Source organism: Otolemur garnettii, unplaced genomic scaffold (assembly GCF_000181295.1).
Source record: "Otolemur garnettii isolate 467f Iridium unplaced genomic scaffold, OtoGar3 scaffold00011, whole genome shotgun sequence".
Classification (NCBI taxonomy): Eukaryota; Metazoa; Chordata; class Mammalia; order Primates; family Galagidae; genus Otolemur; species Otolemur garnettii.
In genome coordinates this window covers 28,773,164-28,794,060 of record NW_003852406.1, presented here as the reverse complement: position 1 = coordinate 28,794,060, position 20,897 = coordinate 28,773,164, and the positions used below count along the sequence as shown (strand labels likewise).

Sequence of the window (20,897 nt, the reverse complement as noted above, 5' to 3'; positions counted from 1 at the left end):
AAAAAAAAAATAAAATAAAATAAAAAATAAAAAATAAAAATAAAAGTAGTAAGCCAAGAGATCCCTTTCCCCCTTCCTTCTTCCTTCCTCCCTCCCTCCCACCCTCATTTCCTTCCTTTCTTCCATTGTGGGGGTGTGGTGGATGGAGACAGAGAAAGGTAGACCAGGAACTGAAGAGAATACACTGATTTCAAGAGAGCATATCTGACAGTGTGCAGACCGCTGGAGTCATATAATAACATTTGAAATATATGCTTTAATGTCAAGCATGCTCTTTATGAACTTGTAGCTATTTCTCATTACTAATCAAAAATAATATATGCAAACTTGCTGACCTATAGGATATCTCAAAATCTCTTAAGACTAAAATACAATCAAATCTGGAATAGTAAATTTTCTCTGTTATTTTGTTGTTGTTGTTGTTGAGATAGAGTTCTACCCTATACCCTGAGCTGAGTGCAATGGCATCGTAGCTCAATGCAACCTCAGGCTCAAGCTGTGGGCGTCCTGCTGCCTCAGCCTCCAAAGTCACTGGGATTGCAGGTGCTTGCCATGGCACCCAGCTGGGTTTTTCAATTTTTTTTCATGAGTTGGGGTCTCACTCTCACTCAGACAAGCCTCAAACTCCTGAGCTCAAGCAATCCTCCCGCCTCAGCCTCCCAGTGTTGGAAACAGGCATGAGCCACCACACCAGCAGTAAATTTTCTCTATTAAAGAAAACATAATAGTATTTTCTCTTAGAGTCAAATTGACTTAAAGTTAAAGAAATCTGTATTATGTTTGAAAACAGGTGTTTCAAAATGAAATGCAAAAGGCTTAGGCATTAAGTATAAAGAATTAAAACAGAATTTTTCATTTCATATTTCCTAAAAACAAGAGATTCAGGAACATAATTCTAAAAATTATAAATTGATCTTATGAAGGCTATATAAGGACACATTTATATAAAACTTACTTTATGTCTGCGCAGTATAGCCATGTTATAGACTCATAAACCTAACATCAACTTGCTGATTATTTTCACGGATATAAGACCTACTTCAACACTGCACTAAAAGAGATAACAGAACTTTAAAAGTACCCAACGCTTTATTTCTATTTCTAATAACTAGAAAATTGATAACTATACAGCTAATGAGTAAAATATTTAATTCAGCTAGCAATTCCTAACCTACAATTTAAATTCCATAAAAAATAAAAAAACTTAGGACCCTACAAATAGCCTTACACAGGACAGGGATTCCTAAATAACTGTTTAATAAGCAAAGTATGACTTTGCAAAATAACATGTATTATAAATCCATATGCCTGCAAGTAAAGAATACAAACATACATCAAAAGAATTAGAACTAACTCTTGCCTCTCAGTGTTCCATTATCAGGATATATTTATGGCAGCCTATAAAATGACTGTACAACCTTATATTTATAACTATAATTCAAATGATTAAGACGAAAGGACAAAAGAGAATATCTTAAAAAATTAAGCATAAAATTAGCCAATCAAGAACATATATAACAATAATAGCAAACTGAGATATACATGGCAGTAATCAGTATTTTACCCAAAAGAAGGATCACAACTCCCTTTAATAGTTTATAGGAATGTTTCAAGTATAACTATAAATTAGATGGAAGGTCTTTCAAATTCTTTATTAGGTTAGGATCTTACTATTGTTCTTGTATTTACCAAATGTTTGGCTTCTGTGACTTATACATCTTTTTTCTTTTTTTTTTTTTTTGAGACAGAGCCTCAAGCTGTCCCCTAGGGTAGAGTGCTGTGGCATCACAGCTCGTAGCAACCTCCAACTCCTGGGCTCAAGTGAGTCTCCTGCCACAGCCTCCAAAGTAGCTGGGACCACAGGTGCCCACCACAATGCCCAGCTATTTTTTGGTTGCAGCCATCATTGTTTGGTGGGCCCGGGCTGGAAACGAACCCACCATCTTAGGTGTATGTGGCTGGCGCCTTAGCCGCTTGAGCCACAGGCACTGAGCCTGTGACTTATACATCTAATAATGACCATGTATTTTTAAAATTTTTAACTACATATATCAGTTAAATACTACCAGTGAATTTTTCTAATAATGTCAGTGTATCTCAACTGAACTATAAGTAGATACATTCAAAGTTTTTTATTGAAAATTAAATCCGTAAGAAATTTCTACATTTTTAAAAGGGAAGATAATTCTGAAGGGCCAAAACCATTTTACACGTTAGTCAAGAATTAATCAGTACAAGAAAAGTCCTTACTACTTTCCTCTTTTCTTTAAGCTTTAATGAATGTTCCAAATTGTGAAGTGAGTCATTATTTTTAAAATGAAGAAAATGATTATATTTCAAATATTCAAATCTGCTAAATGCAAAGAAGGAAGAAAAAAGGTCTACTTAACAATATGGAATACACTTAATTGTTTCTCCCCAAGTCCCAGCTAAGAAGTCACCTTTTCCAGAGAATGTTCCCTGACATGCTCCTTTGACCACAGAGCTAATTATGTGGTATCGCTGAACTCTGTACATTCTTTAATTATATTCTTTCATATCAAATTATAATTTATTCTTTACCAGAAAGGTAAGGATCATGTCTTATTTGTCTCCAAATTATGAATGCCTAATGATTGCTGAAAAGTAACACATAACTTAAAACTATAATTATTTTTATAAACTGGCCCTGATATAAAGAAATAAACAAAAATAATGCTGAAGATTGAAATTAAAAATTCAAACATATCATTTACTCAGTTAAAGGATAAAAGTTAATAACAAACTTACAATGATAAAAATAAAAATCTTGATGTTCCTTTGAGACAGAAAGCTATAGCTTCTCTAAGAGGAGTGCTCTATATTTTTAAATATAAATTAGCCTAGCGCTGATTAAAATACACTGTACTCAAATCACAGAGAAATCAGGGATAAATATGGAAGGCTTTCTAATGTTCATAAACAGCAAAAAGTAATCAATAAACTTAAAAATGTATTGATATTATAATTTACTAACACCAATGCCATAAAGAATCATAAAACGTTAACAACCCCTGATTTTTAACACAATCAATAAAGCTGCTCATGTTCTGCTCCCTAACTCTACATGCAGTGTGTTCCCTTATTTCTATCTCATTTTTTAAACTTAAAAAAGTATAAACATTCAAAGTATAAATGTTTCCTGAATTCTTTATGTGCTTTCTACTCTCTATATAAATAAGGTGGTCTCTTTTGTGCTAATGAAAATGCCTTTACTGTCCAGCACTTATCCTAATGTGATAAGATTTGTTACATATGTATATACCTCCCCGTTGAGATCAATGGCACACATTTTTCATAGCTTTACCCTTGCAAAACATATGACTTGCAGTAACTCAATAAAATGATCACTGAATGAACTAATAAATGTTAGTCAAAATAAATATGAGGTCTGAAAATTAACTTTGCAAACTCATCCTATAAAAAGTGCTATATATGTCACTGCTGAACATCATATGATCATCACTGAAGCTCTCCCCTTGGGAAGCTATGGACTGACACCAATGCTTAGTCCACCCTTCAAAGCAACTTTGAACTCTTTTTTCTGGAATAGCCATCAAAGATATCTTCATATTACCCTAGAGGTCCTGAATGTCATCAAAATGTCTTCCTTGCTATATTTCCTTTATCTTCAGGCAAAAAAAAAAAGTCATTGAGGCCCAGATTAGGTGAGTAGGGAGGATATTCCAATACAGTTCTTTATTTACTGGCTAAAAACTCCTTCACAAACAGTGCCAAGTGAGCTGGTACACTGTCACGATGCAAGACATGAATTATTGGTGAAAAGTTCAGGTCATTTTCCTCTAAGTTTTTCAGTCTTTTAGCACTTCTAAATAGTAAACTTGGTTAACTGTTTTCCCAGCTGGTACAAATTTATAATAAATAATCCCTCTGATATCAAAAAAGGTGAGCACCATCACTTTGACTCTTCATACAACTGACAGAACCTTATTCTCCTTGGAGAGTTGTCTGACTTCCAACCCTGCACTTGGATGCTTTGTTTCAGGGTCACACTGGTGCACCTATACTTCATCACCAGAGATAACACAGCCCGAACCATCATCTTGCCTCTCCAAAGGACTCAGCAAATTCGGTTCTCCTTTGCTTTTGTTCATCAATGAGCTCTTTCAGGACCATTTTTACACACACCTTTCTCATGCCACGATTTTTAGTTAAGATTTTTCTAACTGTTTCTCGATCAATGTTTATTTGTTCTCTTATGCTTCTCATAATCAACCAACAATTCTGATGCACAATTTGACAAATTTTTGCAAAGTTTTCATCAGTTCTGCTCATTACTGGACGCCCTGACTTCTCTTCATCGTGACACTTTCTCTCCCCTCAGAAAATGTTTAATCCATTTGTACACTGCTATTTTCTTCATGGCATTATCCCCATAAACTTGGACTAATATGTCCCTGATTTCACTTCTACTCCTGCCAAGTTTAACAATAAATTTAATATTTGTTTACGGCTCTAATTCAAACTCCAACATTCTTGCAACAGCACACAAAAACATGCTACAATAATGAATGCCACTCAGCAAGAAACTGTCACACACTGACATAAACACAGCTGTGAGACACTGACATACCATGGTTATGAAATTTTACTGAGCTGTTATGTACGGTGCTGCCAAAGTAAGCTCACAGTGGCAAGTTCGCACACTTAATTGTCAGACCTTTAATAGTGTGTTTGCATTTATATCTGAATTCTGCAAAATTTGTTCTCTACATCCAGAAGGTCAGGTCTTAAAAGAATCTATGAGTAAGAAATTTAACTAACAAAGATCTAAAATAGATTATAAACAGCAGTACAGTTTATGCCTTAATCTTCTCTCCATCCTGAAAATGGCAGGTAACTAAGGGTTTGCTGCAGAGGTTAAAAATTTAAAGAACTAAGGTAATTGATAATACTGCCCAATAAATTACAGGTGCTCCTTGTCATAAACATAAAGACTTCTAGGTTCTTTAAGGCTTTATGTACTGATTCAAAAAAGGAACTTTTTTACTGGGGGAAGAGAAGCATGTTCTTGCCCAATCCTAGAATAAATAAAAATCTGTCCAGAGCAGTTTAATCATCCACCTGGATGAGGCTAGAGATTCTATTTCCATGGCTGCACTCTACTGATGAAAGAACTGATTATCTCATTTAAAGGAGCGCACACTATCCTTTGGCAACCAGACTTGATGTTTCCAAAGACTGTTACACGAAACCATTTGTTTCTGGGCACAAAAACAAGGTTTTATTCCTTTTCCAGTCCTCAGCATCTAGCTCAGAGCCCAAAATGTGACAGAGGCTCAACAAATGCTTACTGAATAAAATCCTACCTGCACAGCTTCATCCCGTGCCTGCTTTTCTTCCTGTCTCCTCTGACGCTCTTCCTGTAGCTCATTAAGCCTTTGCTCATATTCCTTCAATTTCGACAAAACATCATGGCGTTTATTCTGAGCTTCAAGGGTATTAATGAAAGCAATCTCATTTACCTTTAATAAAAAACAAAGTGAGGTTCAAATCAACTTAATTCTAAGATATATCATAAAAATAAGAAATCTACCATTATATCATTATACAATAACATAAATCAGTGGCAAGGCAAAGAACAGAAAACTGGAATGATTTATGAGTCTTTTCTTTCAAGATTTAACCCAGATTGAGTAATAGCCCAGCGAATATAACAAATTCATAGGCCGTAGTAAGAAGTGACTTAGAGATCGGCCACTTGCAGTTTTTGGCCGGGGCTGGGTTTGAACCTGCCACCTCTGGTATATGGGGCTAGTGCCCTACCCTTTTGAGCCATAGGCGCCACCCCCACTGAATATATTTTTAAGTCAAGAAACAATTTAACATTCTTATAGAGATCATCTTATAAAGTTCTAATACTACTGCAATTTGCAACTATACAAATTACATAAATGTTTATTAATAATAAGGTATATGCATGGTATTCTAATGAGTTTGAAAGAATAAAACAAAGTAAACAAGTCATTTTTCTTTGACATATTGAATGGGTGACAATTAGGAACAAGGAACTAAATGCTACACTGCATTCTCCACATGTCTTGATTCTGAACAGCCACTTAGCTAGAGAAAATATAGATTTTATAAGTAAAATACAGCCAATGAGGAAGCTCAAAAAAACCTGCTGTGATCAAATCTCTCATTCGTGAAAGCCAGAGGCAGAATATACTACAGTGAAAATGGCAGAGTAGATTGGAAAGTGAACCCAAGAACTGACGCTCTTTGACAGAGCAAAGACTCTAAGAATCCATGATGAACTGAATAAAACCTATCTCGGTATATTTTATAAATCTTAGACAAGTAATTCTGAACTCTCTCAATCTCCATGAGGCCACTTTTATAGTACTTTTATAAATAGATGAATCACATAACCGTCTCTCAAACTGGACTAAAAGTAAGGAAAATACAAGACAAATAAGTAAATTCAAGGAAAATTTATTCAGATTATATCAGGACCTGTATGTTAAGCATAATCAAATGAAAGAAAAAGCAATACGACCTAATGCATTAAGCAAAATAAATAAAATTCAGAGGGAGCAGAGTATACAAAAGACAGATTTTTCTAAAAACCCAATCTAGCCAGGCATACTGGTTCATGCCTATAATTCTAGCATTCCAGGAGGCCAAGGAGACTGAATTGCTTTAACTCAGGAGTTTGACACCAGTCTGAGCAAGAGCAAGACCCCATCTCTAAAAAAAATAGCCGAGCATTGTAGTAGGCACCTATAGTCCCTGATACTCAGGAGGCAAGAGGATTGCTTAAGCAGAGTTCGAGGTTGCTGCGAGCTATGGCACCACAGCATTCTACCAAGGGTGACAAAGTGAGACTCTCTCAAAAAAAAAAAAAAAAAGCCAATCTAGAAGGAAACATAACTTAGAAAAAGCAGAAAATGCCCTAGGCAATTTAGTAACATTGAAGAATTTAACAATACCATGGATTTAAAGGAGTAAAGGATAGATGTAAGACTTCAGTACCTTTGCCCTTTTCCACAGGGGATACATTCTAAGATCTATGGATTCTTGAAATCATAGATAGTACTGAAACCTAAGCAATCAGTCCTCCATATACGTGGGCTCTTTATCCATAGGTTCAAGCAACCACAGATCAAAAATAATTTAATGGGTGGTCATATATGTAATGAACATGTACGATCAAAGATATTAAGAGTTTAGAGGCTCGGCACTTGTGGCTCAAGCGGCTAAGGCGCCAGCCACATACACCTAAGGTGGCGGGCTCGAATCCCCAGCCGGGGCCACCAAACAACAATGATGGCTGGGCTCCAATCCCCAGCCCGGGCCACCAAACAACAATGATGGCTGCAACCAAAAAAATGGCCAGGCGTTGTGGCGGGCGCCTGTAGTCTCAGCTACTTGGGAGGCTGAGGCAGAAGACTCGCTTGAGTCCAAGAGTTGGAGGTTGCTGTGAGCTGTGAGGCCATGGCACTCTACCCAGGGGCTCAGCTTGAGGCTCCGTCTCAAAAAAAAAAGAGTTTAGAGTTCCAGAATAAACACTGCGATAAAGAGAACCACACAAAGTTTTTGGCTTCCCAATGCCCAATGAGTATAAAATTATTACATTAATAATCTCTTAAGTATGCAACAGTGTTATGTCTTTTAAAGATGTGCATACTTTAATAAAAAATGTATTGCTAAAAAATGCTAACAATCATCTGAGTCTCAGTGAGTCATAATGATTTTGCCAATGGAGGGTCTTGCCTTTATGCTGAAATCTGCTGACTGATCAATAATGGTTGCTGTGGTTAGGGTGGCTGTGGCAATTTCTTAAAATAAGACAGGAATGAAATTTGTTGCATCAAATGACTTTTCCTTTCACAAAAGGAATCATGTAACATGTAATGTTGACTGACAGTATTTTAATCACAATAGAACTTTTTTTCAAAATTGGAATCAATCCTGTCAAACCCTGTTGCTGCTTTATCAACTAAGTTTATGCAATATTCTAAACGCTTATTGTAATCTCAAAAATGTTAATAGTATCTTCACCAAGAGCAAATTCCATCTCAAGTAACCACTTCCTTTGCCCATCCATAAGAAGCAACTTCTCATCCATTTGAAGTTTTGTCATGCAATTACAGCAATTCAGTCACATATTCAGGCTCTACTTCTAATTCTCTATTTCCACCACATCTATAGTTACATCTTCAACTGAACACTTGGGCCCCTGAAAATCATCAGTGAGAACTGGAATCAACTTCTTCCAAACTTGGTATTTTGACCTCCTCCCATGAATTAGAAATGTTATTAATGGCATCTAGAATGTGAATCCTTTCCAAAAGCGTTGATTTACTTTATATAGACCCATCAGAATAATCACTACCTATGTCATCTATAGCCTTATGAAATATATTTCTAAAATAAGTAATACTTTAAAGTCAGAATTACTCCTTGATCCATGGGCTATAGAAATGAATGCTGGGTTAACAGGCATGAAAGCACATTAATCTCCTTATACATCTCCATCAGAGCTCCTGGGTAACCAGATGCATTGCCAGTTGTCAAATATTTTGAAAGGTGTCTTTTGTATTGAGCAGGTGGTCTCAACAGTATGCTTAAAACATTGAGTAAACCATGCTATAAACAGATTTCCTGTCATTCAGGCTTTGTTGGTCCATCTATAGAGCATAGAAAGAATAGATTTACCATTACTGTTAAGGGTCCTAGGATTTCAGATGATTAATGAACACTGGCATCAACTTAAAGTCAATGGTTGCATTATTGCCTAACAAGAGAGTCAGTGTTTTGAAGCTTTGAGGCCAGGCAGTGATTACTATCTAGCTAGAAAAGTCCTAGATAGCTAGAAAAGTCCTAGTCCAAAGTCATCTACATTGAAAAATCTTGATTAATTACCTTAGCTAGATCGTCCAGATAACTTGCTGCAGCTTCTACAGCAGCACTTGCTGTCTCAGCTTGCGTGCTTAGTTTAGGAGACAGATTCTGTCATTATGTTTCATGAACCAACCTCTGCTAGCTTCTCACTTTTCTTGGGCTACCTCCTGAACTCTCTCAGCCTTCACAGAACTGAAGAGAGGGACAGTGTCTTGCCCTGGATTAGGATTTGGCTTAAGGGAATGTTATGACTGGGCAAATCTGGGCCACCAAAACTTTGCCCCTATCAGCAATAAGGTTGTTTTCCTTTCTTATCACTTGTGTGTGCACTGGAGTAACACTTTTCATATTCTTCGAGGACTTTTCCTTTTCCTTCATTATGTGGCTGTTTGGTGCGAGGGGCCCAGCTTTCAGGTAATCTTGGCTTTCAATATACCTTTTTCACTAAACCTTAATCATTTCTAGCTTTTGATTTGTGAGAGGTATATATGATTCTTTCTTTCACTTGAATAGAAGCCTCTATAGCATTATCAATTGGTCTAATTTCAATATTGTTATTCTCAGGGAATAAGGAGGGCTGAGAAGGAGGGGTCAGAAGAATGGCTGGGTCAGTAGAGCAGTCAGAACACAAAAAATACTAAGTTCACTGTCTTATATGAGAATGGTTTGCAGTGTCTTAAAACAATTAAAATAGTAACATCAAAGATCATGGACCATAGATCATCACGATAAATATAAATTATAAATTAAAAGTTTGAAATTGTTACAAGAATAACCAAAATATAACACAGACACACAGGTGAGTACATACTGTTGAAAAAATGGTGCCAATCAAATTTGTTCGACACAAAGTTGCCACAAACCTTCCATTTATAAAAAGCACAGTTATCTGTGAGGCAAAGCAAAGTGAAGCACAATAAAAGGAGATCTACCTATACAGACCTTTTTGCTTCTAACTATACCCTAAACATATACAGTATAGCTACTGCATAACATTCACATTATATTTGAAACTTTAAGTAACCTAAAGATAATTTAAAGTATACAGGACAATGTACATAGTTTATATGCAAATATTATACCATTTTATATAAGGGACTTGAGGATCCATGAACTGTGGTATCTGCAGAAGGTCCTGGAACCAAACCCCACAGATATTGATGTATAAGTATACATACATTGCACAGATTTTTTTTATTTCTTCACAATTTCACAGATAGAAGACTCATTCTTACCATAGATCTTAGCAAATTCAACACTTCTTTTCTTTCCTTATTAAATAAGAACTTACACCACAAAGAAAGCATGATATAGCTTCTCTTTGGCATATCCAAATTGCTAAGCACCATACGTCTTCTTCCACTTTCAGGTCACTTTTATTTTTTCCTGCAGTTTTTCAAAGGGGCCAGGTTTGAACCTGCCACCTCTGGTATATGGGGCTGGAGCCTTACTCTTTTGAGCCACAGGCACCGCCACGCTTTCAGGACACTTTTAAGTAAAGTAAGGGTTATGTGAACACAAACCCTGTGATACAATGCTTACCCGATAACCAAAACGGATACCAGCAAACTAAGGGGAGGTAGTGTATACATATAGCTTGGATATGCTGGAAAAAGGAATGATTTACATCGGGAATGGGACTGCATAAAATTTCATCATGCTACTTAGAACACTGTGTAATTTAAAATTTGTGAAATGTTTATTTCTGGATATTCTATTTAATACAGGGTGTCCAGAAGGTTTGTGTGCAATTTAAAACAATTATTTTCAGACTGTGGCTGACTATGAGGAACTAAAACCATATAAAATGAAATTGTAATAAAAGAGAGCTATTGAAATGATAAAATAAAGGGTGACAAAGAGACCTAAGGAAACAAACTAAGGACAAAAATAACCCTACCAGCTGGGTGTGGTGGTGCAGGCCTGAAGTCCCAGCTTCTTGGGAGCCTGAGCAAGAGGATCACTTAAGCTCAGGGGTCTGAGGTTACAATGAGTGACGACGATGCCACTGCACTCTAGTCTGGGCAACAGAGCAAGACAGTAAAAACCCAAACCATTAATAGAAGAAAGGCTTGTGAAAATCAGGTAATGGAGACTTTTTGTTGTTTTTTAGACAGAGTCTCACTCTGTCATCCTAGGAAGAGTGTAATGATTGTCATCCAATGCTGGGCTCAAGGGATCCGCCTACATCAGCTTCCCAAGTAGCTGGGATTACAGGCACATGCCACTATGCTCAACTAATTTTTTTCTATTTTTTATAGAGATGGGGTATAGTTCTCACTCAGGCTAATCTTGAACTCCTAACCTCAAACAATGCTCCCTCCTCAGCCCCTAGAGTACTAAGATTATAGGCATGAGCCACCAATACTGGCCTAGATTTTCTGAATGAAAATGAATGGATAAATAATAAGCCTCAAATATAGAGAACTTGTCAAAATGACCTAATATAAACAGTATGTATGTAGTGAAGGTAGGCAACAGAAAATATACCAAAACAAAATATAGAAAATGTTCCCTGAATAGAAGAACTAAATTGAAGTAACTCAGAAGGATAATACCAAAATACCCTTAGTAAATTATAAAACATTATAATTTATTTTTAGACTTAGGGTTTTGCTTTGTCACCCAGGCTGGAGTACAGTGGAATGAGTGGGTTCAATGGATCCTCCCACCTCACCCTCCTGAGCAGCTAGGATAACAGGTGCATACCACCACACCCAGCTATTTATTTATTTATTTATTTATTGCCCATCCTGGTCCCGAATTCCTGGCCACATGAAGCAATCTTCACACTTCAGCCTCCCAAAGTGTAGTGCTGGGATTATAGGTGTGAGCCACCATGCCCAGCAAAATAGAAAACATTTTTTTAATATTCCAAACAGTAAATGTAAGTCATCTATAAGAAAGAGAAAATTCAGTGCGGTCTTGGGCTTCCCCATGGAAATAGTTAATGCTGAGACAAAAGAATAATGCCTGCAAAGTTCTGAAGGAACGTTGTTATGAATCATGAATTTGGTATATGGAAGATATAATTCTGGTAAAAATGCCACAGGTTTCAAGAACTCAAGGACTAGAGCACATCTGAGCTCTCTCTGAAAAAATTAACTCAATAAAATCCAGCAAACCAAGAAATAAAACAAAGAAATCATATTTTTTTCTTATTCAAATTTTTTTTTAATTTCAGATTAATATGAGGGTACAAATGGTTAGGTTACAGTGTTTGCATTTGTTAGGGAAAGGTGAAGCTGTAGTTGAGCCCTTCACCCGGGGGTGTGCTGTATACCCTCACATTGTGCACATTAGGTGAGAGCTTACCACGCCCCCTCCCTCTTCCCCTCTGCTTTTTCTGTCCTCCCCCAACCCCCTCACTTGAATTTGTGTTTTTCTCTCACATGGGTATGTAGCTGTTTATCTATTGGTTTCATATTGGTATTAAATATACTGGATACTTGCTTTTCCATTCTTGTAATACTAAGAAGAATGTTCTGATTCAACTCCACCTCGGTTAATACAAATTATGTAAAGCCTCCATCTTTTTTATGGCTGAATAGTACCCCATGGTATACACCAGGGGTCCTCAAACTTTTAAACAGGGGGCCAGTTCACTGTCCCTCAGACCACTGGAGGGCCAGACTGCGGGCCCCAGGACGAGTCGACTGCTAAGCAGGACAGGCAGCTGTGGCAAAAACACCCGGTGGGCCAGATAAATGTCCGAGGTTGGCCGCATGTGGCCCGCAGGTCCTAGTTTGAGGATGCCTGGTATACACAGACCACAGTTTATTAATCCATTTATATGTATTATAGCACTCAGGTTGATTTCCACATCTTGGCAATTGTGAATTGAACTGCAATAAACATTCTAGTACAAATATCCTTATGGTAAAATAATTTTTTTTTCTTCTGGGTATATGTCTAGTAATGGTACTGTGGAATCAAATGGAAGGTTTGCTTTTAGCTCTTTGAGGATTCTTGATACTTCTTTCAAAAGAGGCTGTAATAGTTTGCATTCCACCAACAGTGTAAAAGTGTTCCCTTCTTTCCACATATGCACCAGCATCTGCAGCTTTGGGACTTTGTGATATGGACTATTCTTACTGGGGTCAGGTAGTATCATAGGGTGGTTCTGATTTGCCTTTCTCTGGTTAGGGACAGTGAGTATTTCTTCATGTGTTCATTGGCCATTCATCTGTCTTCTTCAGAGAAGGTTCTGTTCAAGTCTCTTGCCCAGTGGTAGATGGGATTGTTTGCTCTTTTCTTGTTGATTAATTTGAGTTTTTTGTAGATTTTAGTTATCAATCCTTTATCAGATTCAGAGCATGCAAATATCTTCTCCTAATGTGAAGGCCGTCTGTTTGCTTCAGTTGTTGTACCTTTGGCTGTACAGAAGCTTTTTAGCTTGATGATGTCCCCATCAAGAACTGGTAAACACTGAGTCCACTTATGTATATATGAGGAAAACTTAACTGAGGAATTAATAGTTACAAAATGCACATGTAGTAAACTTTAACAATGTATGTACCCCATACCTTCAAAGAAATTTTAAAATGGACAAATAAACAAAATGCAGAAAAGTTAATTAATTTAATATACCATACCAATAGAACAAAAGGCATATCAATTACCACAGATGTAGAAAATGCATTTGAAAAAAATCAAATATCCCTTCAAGATAAAAATGTTAAACAAAGTAGCCACTAAAAGTAAGGAACAAGTTCAAACAAGACTATAAGAATACACGATCAATATATAAAAATTGACTGTATTTCTATAAACTAGTAATGATTCATCCAAAAATGAAATTAAAATAACAATTCCATTTATAATTACATCTGAAAGAATATAATGCTTTGGAATAAATTTAAACAAATAGGTAAAAAACTAATATACTGAAAACAAAAAAATAAAAGAAATTTTAAAAAAAGACTTAAATAAATGGCAAGATATTCCACCTTCATGAATAGAAAGACTTAATATTATTATGATGGCAATACTACCCAAAGAGAGAAAAAGTTTTAACACAATCACTAACAAAATGCCAATGGGCTTTCTTGCAAATATGGAAACCAAACCTCAAATTCATAGGGAATTGCAAAGTACAGCTACATAGTAATGGGAGAAAAATAACAAAAGTTTGAGGACTCACTGTTCCCTTTCCAAAGCCTACTAAAAAGCTATAGTAATAAAATAAAACAGTACTTCCATAAAGACAGACATAGAGAGTGCTATAATTTAAATGTTTGTCCCTCAAAGCTCAAGTTAAACTTTATCTCCAAAAATGGAAGCAGAAGATTAATGAGAGGTGTTTGGATCATGGGTCATAGATCACTTGTGAATAGATGAATCCACTTCCTGTAGTGGGGTGCAGGCTGCAGGTGGGGAAGTGAGTTCACGCTCTATTAATTCCTGGGAGAGTTCCTTGCAAGAGCTAATTGTTTACAACACTATGAAAATTCCCTGTGCTTTCTCACCTCCTCAATCAACCAAGTGATCTGAACATGACTCCCCTTTGCCTTCACCATGAGTGGAAGCAGCTTTAGGCCCTCACGAGAAGGAGATGGTGGTACCATGCTCCTGCAGAACCGTGAACCAAATAAACCTCTTAAATGCTAAGAAAAATCATGTGACCAAATTAAAAGTCTATTCGTGGAAAGTTTTCAATAAACTAAGAATAGCATGCAGTTCCTTAATTTGACTAAAAAAACTATGAAATTCAATAGCTCATTTAATATTTAATGATAAAAGTCTCAATGCTTTCCCCCTAAGATTGGAAATAAGGCTTTGATGCCAGCTCTCTTCACAATTAGTCAACACTGCACTAGTCCTAGCCACTGGAATAAAGGGAGGTGAAAAGAAATAAAAAAACATATAGACTACAAAAGAAGAAAAAGGAATTATACCTAATAAATGAGAGTTTAGTAAGGTTGTAAGATACAAGGTAAATATACAGACATCAACTATATTGCTATATACTAGCAAAAAAAGAATTAGAAAAATTAAAGCAAAATATCATTGAATATAACATAAAAATATGAACTCGATAAATTTCACATTACACAAGCAAAGACAAACACCTAAAGAATTTAAGATAAGTGCCATGCTTATGGATCAAAATACTCAATATCATTAAGATATCAATGCTATCCCAAGTAAATCTATAAATTCAATGAAATCCTAATAAAAATCTAGGCAGGTCTTTTAAAAAAATTTTTTTAGAGAAATTCACAAGCTGATCCTATAATTTATACAGAACTACAATGGATTTGAAATAGCCAAAATAGGCTCGATGCCTGTGGCTCAAGTGGCTAAGGTGCCAGCCACATACACGTAAGGTGGCACATTCAAATCCAGCCTGGGCCCGCCAAAACAACAATGACAGCGGCAACCAAAAAATAGACAGGCGCTGTGGCTGGCGCCTGTGGTCCCAGCTACTTGGGAGGCGGAGGCAGGAGACTCGCTTGAGCCCAGGAGTTGGAGGTTGCTGTGAGCTGTGATGCCATAGCACTCTATCCAGGGGGAAAGCTTGAGGTTCTGTCTCAAAAAATAAAAAAAAAAATTGCCAAAATAGTTTTGAAAAGCAAAAAGTTTCCCTTGCATTTCATGATATCTAGACTACTAACATGGCACAATGATCAAGATAAAGTGGTATTGGCATAAAGATAAGCACAGAGATAAATGAAATAGAATAGAATTAGAAAGAAACCCACATATGAATGGCAAATTGATTTCCAACAAAAGCATCAAAGTAATTCAATGTAAAAAGGATAGTCATTTCAATAATGGGTCAGAATATTACATGGCCATATCAAAAAGAAATTAATCTCATGCAGAACTCACATCACCTACAAACTCAAAACCTATAAAGAATAAATCAAAAGAAATAGAAAATATGGATAGACCTATAACTAGTAAGAATTATCAATCAGTAATCAAAAATCTCCTAAGAAGGCAGCGCCTGTGGCTCAAGGAGTAGGGTTCTGGCCCCGTATAGCGGAGGTAGTGGGTTCAAACCCAGCCCGGCCAAAACCTGGGAAAAAAAAAATCCCAAACATCTTTCCAAAAGGAACGTATTAGTTTGCATTCCTACCAGCAGTGTAGAAGTGTTTCCTTTTCTCCACATCCACGCCAGCATCTCTGGTTTTGGGATTTTGTGATGTGGGCTAACTTTACCAGAGTTAGATGATAACAAACACACAAACAAAAAAATCCCCTAATAAAATCCCTGGATCTCATGGCCATAAAGAGCAAATTTTACCAAGCATTTAAAGAACTAATATCAATCCTACTCAAACATGAGTCTAAGAAATTATAAAGAAAGGATTATGTTCTAACTTATTCTATGGGGTCGGGAATACCTTAATACCAAAACCAGAGAGAGATCACAGTAAAAAAAGCGATATGCACCAATATCCCTTATAAACATTAGTGCCAAAACCCTCAACAAAGTATGTGTAATAGCAAACCCCACTGGGAACCTATTAAAAGGATCATACACCATGACCAAGTGGGATTTATTCCTGGAAGGCCAAGTTGATTCAACATACAAAAATTGACCTATGTATTATAATACATTAACAGAATGAAGGGGAGGGACACACAATCTCAACTGACACAAAAAACAATCAAAAAACTCAATGCCCCTTGTGATAAAAATAATCAACTACCTAGGAATAAAACAAAACAAATTCAAAATTGCAAAAGCTATATATTAAAAAACCTTAGCAAACATCACATTCAAAAGTGAAAGACTAAAAGCTTTTCTTCTAAGATCAGAAACAAAATATGGATGCCTGCTTTCCCTACTTCAACATAGCATAGAAAATTTGAACCAGAACAATTATGCAAGGAAAAAATAAAAGGCATCCATATAAGAAAAAAAGTAGTAAAATTATCTTTATTCACAGATGATATGATCCTATATGTAGAAAATACTATAGAGTCCACTAAAAAATCTGTTAGAAATAATATTCAGGAAAGTAGCAGGACACAAAGTCAACATATAGAAATCAAATGCCTTTCCATATACTAACAACAAACAACCTGAAAGGGAAGTTGTCACTTCCATTAACAACAGCATCAGGCCAGCCATGGTGGCTCATGCCTGTAACGTCAGCACTTTGGGAAGCCTAGGGGAGAGGTCGCTTGAGGCCAGGTGTTTGACATCAGCCTGAGCAATTTAGTGAGACCTCTAACACAAAACCAAAAAATTAGCCAGGTGGTGTATGCCTTTAGTTCAAGCTACTCAGGAGGTGGAGGCGGGAGGAGTTTGAGGCTGCAGTGAGCTATGATGATGCCATCATAGTCCAGGCAGCACAGCAAGGCCCCATCTCAAACAAACAATAATAGCATCAAAAATAACAGAATACTTAAGAATAAACTAAGGAGGGAAAAGATACATACAAAGAAAACCATAAAATACTCTTGAAAAAATTAAGATGTCATAAGTAAGTGAAAAGTTATCCCCTAGTCATGGATTAGAAAACTAATGTTAAGATATCACTAATACATGCACACAAAGTGATGTACAGACTCAATGAAATCTCCATCAAAATCCCAAAGAATATTTTTCAGGAAAAACCATCCTAAAATGCATATGGATTCAAGAGAGACCCAGAGAACCAAAACAGTTCTGAAAAACAACAAAATTGGAAGACTCACACTTTGTGATTTCAAAAACTTACTACAAAACTACAGTGATCAAAACCATGTAGTACTAACATAAAAACAGGAAAAGAGACTGATGGGATAGAACATAGCACCTAGAAACAAATCCTCATACATATAATCCAATGATTTTCAATAAGAATGCCAAGACCATTCAATGGAGGGTAGTATTTTCAAAAAAGGGTAATGGAAGCTGAACTGTTACCTAACACCATAAACAAAAATTGACTCAAAATGAAATCAAAGACCTAAATGCGGAGCTGAAACTTCTGAAAATTCTCAGAAGAAAACATAGGACAAAAGTGTCGTGATGTTGGATTTCTCAGATATGACAACAAAGGTACAGGCAACAATAGAAAAAAATAGACAAACTGGAATTCAGCACATCAAAAGATGCATCAACAAAATAAAAAAGCAATCCACAGAATGGGAGAAAATATTTGTAAATCATACATTTGATAAGGTATTAATACAAAATAGACAGATAACTCTAGAAACTCAACAACAAAAACCAAGCAACTCAATTCAAAAACAGGAAAAGGACTTGAATAGACATTTCTTCAAAGAAAATATTGTATACAGCCAATATGCACATGAAAAGGTGCTCAGTGTTGCTAATTGTTAGAGACATGCAAATCAAAAGTACAGTGAGATACCTTACAAACATTATGGCTATCAGAAAAAAAAGAAAAGAATGACAACTAGAAAAGATGTGGAGCAACTGAACCCTTACACACCCTATTTAATACCACTGAACTGTATACCTAACTAACGGTTCAGATGGTAAATTTATTTATTTATTTTTTTTTTTTTGCAGTTTTGGCCAGGGTCAGGCTTAAACCCACCACTCCTGTATATGGGGCCAGTGCCCTACTCCTTGAGCCACAGGCACCACCCCAGATGGTAAATTTTATGTAATGTGTAATTTTCCCACAATAAAAAAACTGGGAAAAAGACCATGAGACACTGTACAAATACTAAAATGAAATGAATGAAGTCTCAAGTGTTGGTCAGAATATCAGGTAACTACAACTCTCATTTACTGCTGGTGGGAATGTAAAACTGCTTCACCACTTTGGAAAATGTTTTAAGTTATTCATGAACTATCTTAAGGCTCTGCCAGTCCACTACTAGATATTTTCAAAAGAAAATGGAAAACACATATCAGCACAAAAACTTGCACATGCATTGCCACAGCAGCTGTATTTGTAACAGATAAAACCTAGAAGGAAAACAAACAGCCACTGACATATGACCAGATGAGCAAGATACGACATTTCCATACAATGATATACCTCTCAGCAATAAAAAGAAATTACTGACACACACAACAGGATGAATGAAATCCAGTATAATTATGCAGAGTGAAAGAAGCCAGAGGAAAGAGTACATACTGTATGATCCCATACATATAAAGTTCTAGAAAATGCAAACATCTATAATAGTGATAGAGAGCAGATCAGCAATTGTGTGGTAACAGAGCTGGAAGAAGGAATGAATTACAAAGAGAAATTGTTTATTATGCTCATTGTACAGTTTCAGGAATATATATATACATGTCGAAACTAATCAAATTGAATAGTTTACATATGTGCTGCTTATTCTCTGTCAATTATACTTCCATAGAGTTTCAAAAGAAATAATACATGGCTCAGGATTATTTCAGAAATAAATTAAAATACTGTACCTAGTAAGTTTAAATGAGCCTGTAAAATGCTGTTATTCTCTAACACAGTGGTTCTCAACCTTCCTAACGCCGCGGCCCTTTAATACAGTTCCTGTGGGTCGTGACCCATAGGTTGAGAACCACTTAACAGAATGAACTCTTGGTAAACTTTACCCTCTATTACTATTATATAGTAATTTTTAAAAGTATATAAGTACTTAATCTAATACTTAAAGCACCTATAATATACCTTAGCTTCTTCCTCTTGTGCTTTCTTCACAATCGCTTGTAATTGCACCTCTCGTTTAAATTCAGCATGAAGTAACTTCTCTTCCATCATCCTGCGTCGTTGATCTAGCAATTCCTCCTTCCACTTCCGGACATCTTTCTCCTGTATAAATTATGACATCCATAATTTCAACAAATACAATCATTTAACAGAAGTATGAATAGGTTATGAAATACAGGCTTTCCTAGGCCTAGAAAGATCTATAGGAGCATGACTAATGACTAAGGGCACAGACTCTAAGGCTGCAAGACCACCTGAATTCAGATTCTACTCTGGCCACTAGCTGTGAAATCTAGAAAACGTTTTAAGCTTATGTCTCAATTTGCCTATTTATAAATATGGAATAATAACAAGAGTCCTATTTATAGAATTATTTTACAGATTGAGTTAATACATGTAAAACTCTTAGAATAGATTACAAATGGCTCTACAGGAATATTTGTTATCATTGTACTGTACCATGAGTACACTTAAAATGAACATAGTTTATATTTCTTATCCTTAAAAACCTTATTATCCCTATAGTATTTACCCACATTCAAGAAAAATAAGCAATTTTATCCTAGAAACTGGAAAATTTTATAAAAACATTGTTTGCACAAGAAACATTCAGGGTACTGAGAGAGATAGCTATAATAACCTATAAAGATAGATATAATAACTGCCTTTAAATTCTTAAAACAATAGCAAACAAAAAAGTAAAAGGCTGTTTTATGCTCTAAGAAACAAGACTCAGCATCAATGAAAATAAATTATAGAAAATCAGAAGTTGGATCAGTATGAGTAGGAAAAAACCTAACATTTTGGTTGAATTTTATCTACATAATTACATGCTGAACCATCAAAAAAAAAGTAGAGAAACTTTTGCATTGTATAATGCAGAAACAGCACTGTACTAGGAGAGAAAGGACAGGTCCTTAAAGCCTGAGCTCAGTGCAACACGAAAACTATACACTGCCTCTCAGAAACTGTTTTCACATCTGTAACATGGGAATCAATACCTGCACTGTGTACCTCAGAGTTACTGTGATGATCATGTAAGAGCATATATGAAACAATCACCTACAAAACAAATGGAAGAAGGAATTTTACTATTAAAATTAATTGAAGAAGGCTGAGTGCAGTGGCTAACGCCTGTAATCCTTGCACTCTGGGAGGCTGAGGCAAATGGATTGCCTGAGTTCACAGGTTCAAGACCAGCCTGAGCAAGAGCGAGACCCCATCTCTAAAAACAGCAGGGCATTGTGGCGGATACCTGTAGTCCCTGCTACTTGGAAGGCTGAGGCAAGAGAGTCACTTGAGCCCAGAAGTTTGAGGTTGCGGTGAGCTGTGATGCCAAAGCACTCTATGAGGGCAACAAAATGACATTCTGTCTTTTTTTTTTTTTTTTTTTTT

At 36.2% G+C, this 20,897-nt stretch overlaps 1 protein-coding gene across 1 annotated transcript in view; it reads right to left on the bottom strand.

The window, feature by feature from the left end:
- Nucleotides 1-20,897, bottom strand: part of SCAPER (S-phase cyclin A associated protein in the ER) — a 444,723-nt gene that overhangs the window by 300,110 nt on the left and 123,716 nt on the right. Inside the window, exons 15-16 of the mRNA XM_012801961.2 lie at nucleotides 19,464-19,604; nucleotides 5,349-5,504 (exon numbers count right to left, since the gene is read on the bottom strand). Coding sequence (XP_012657415.1) covers nucleotides 5,349-5,504; nucleotides 19,464-19,604 — 297 coding nt within the window. The remainder of the gene's footprint in view (nucleotides 1-5,348; nucleotides 5,505-19,463; nucleotides 19,605-20,897) is intronic.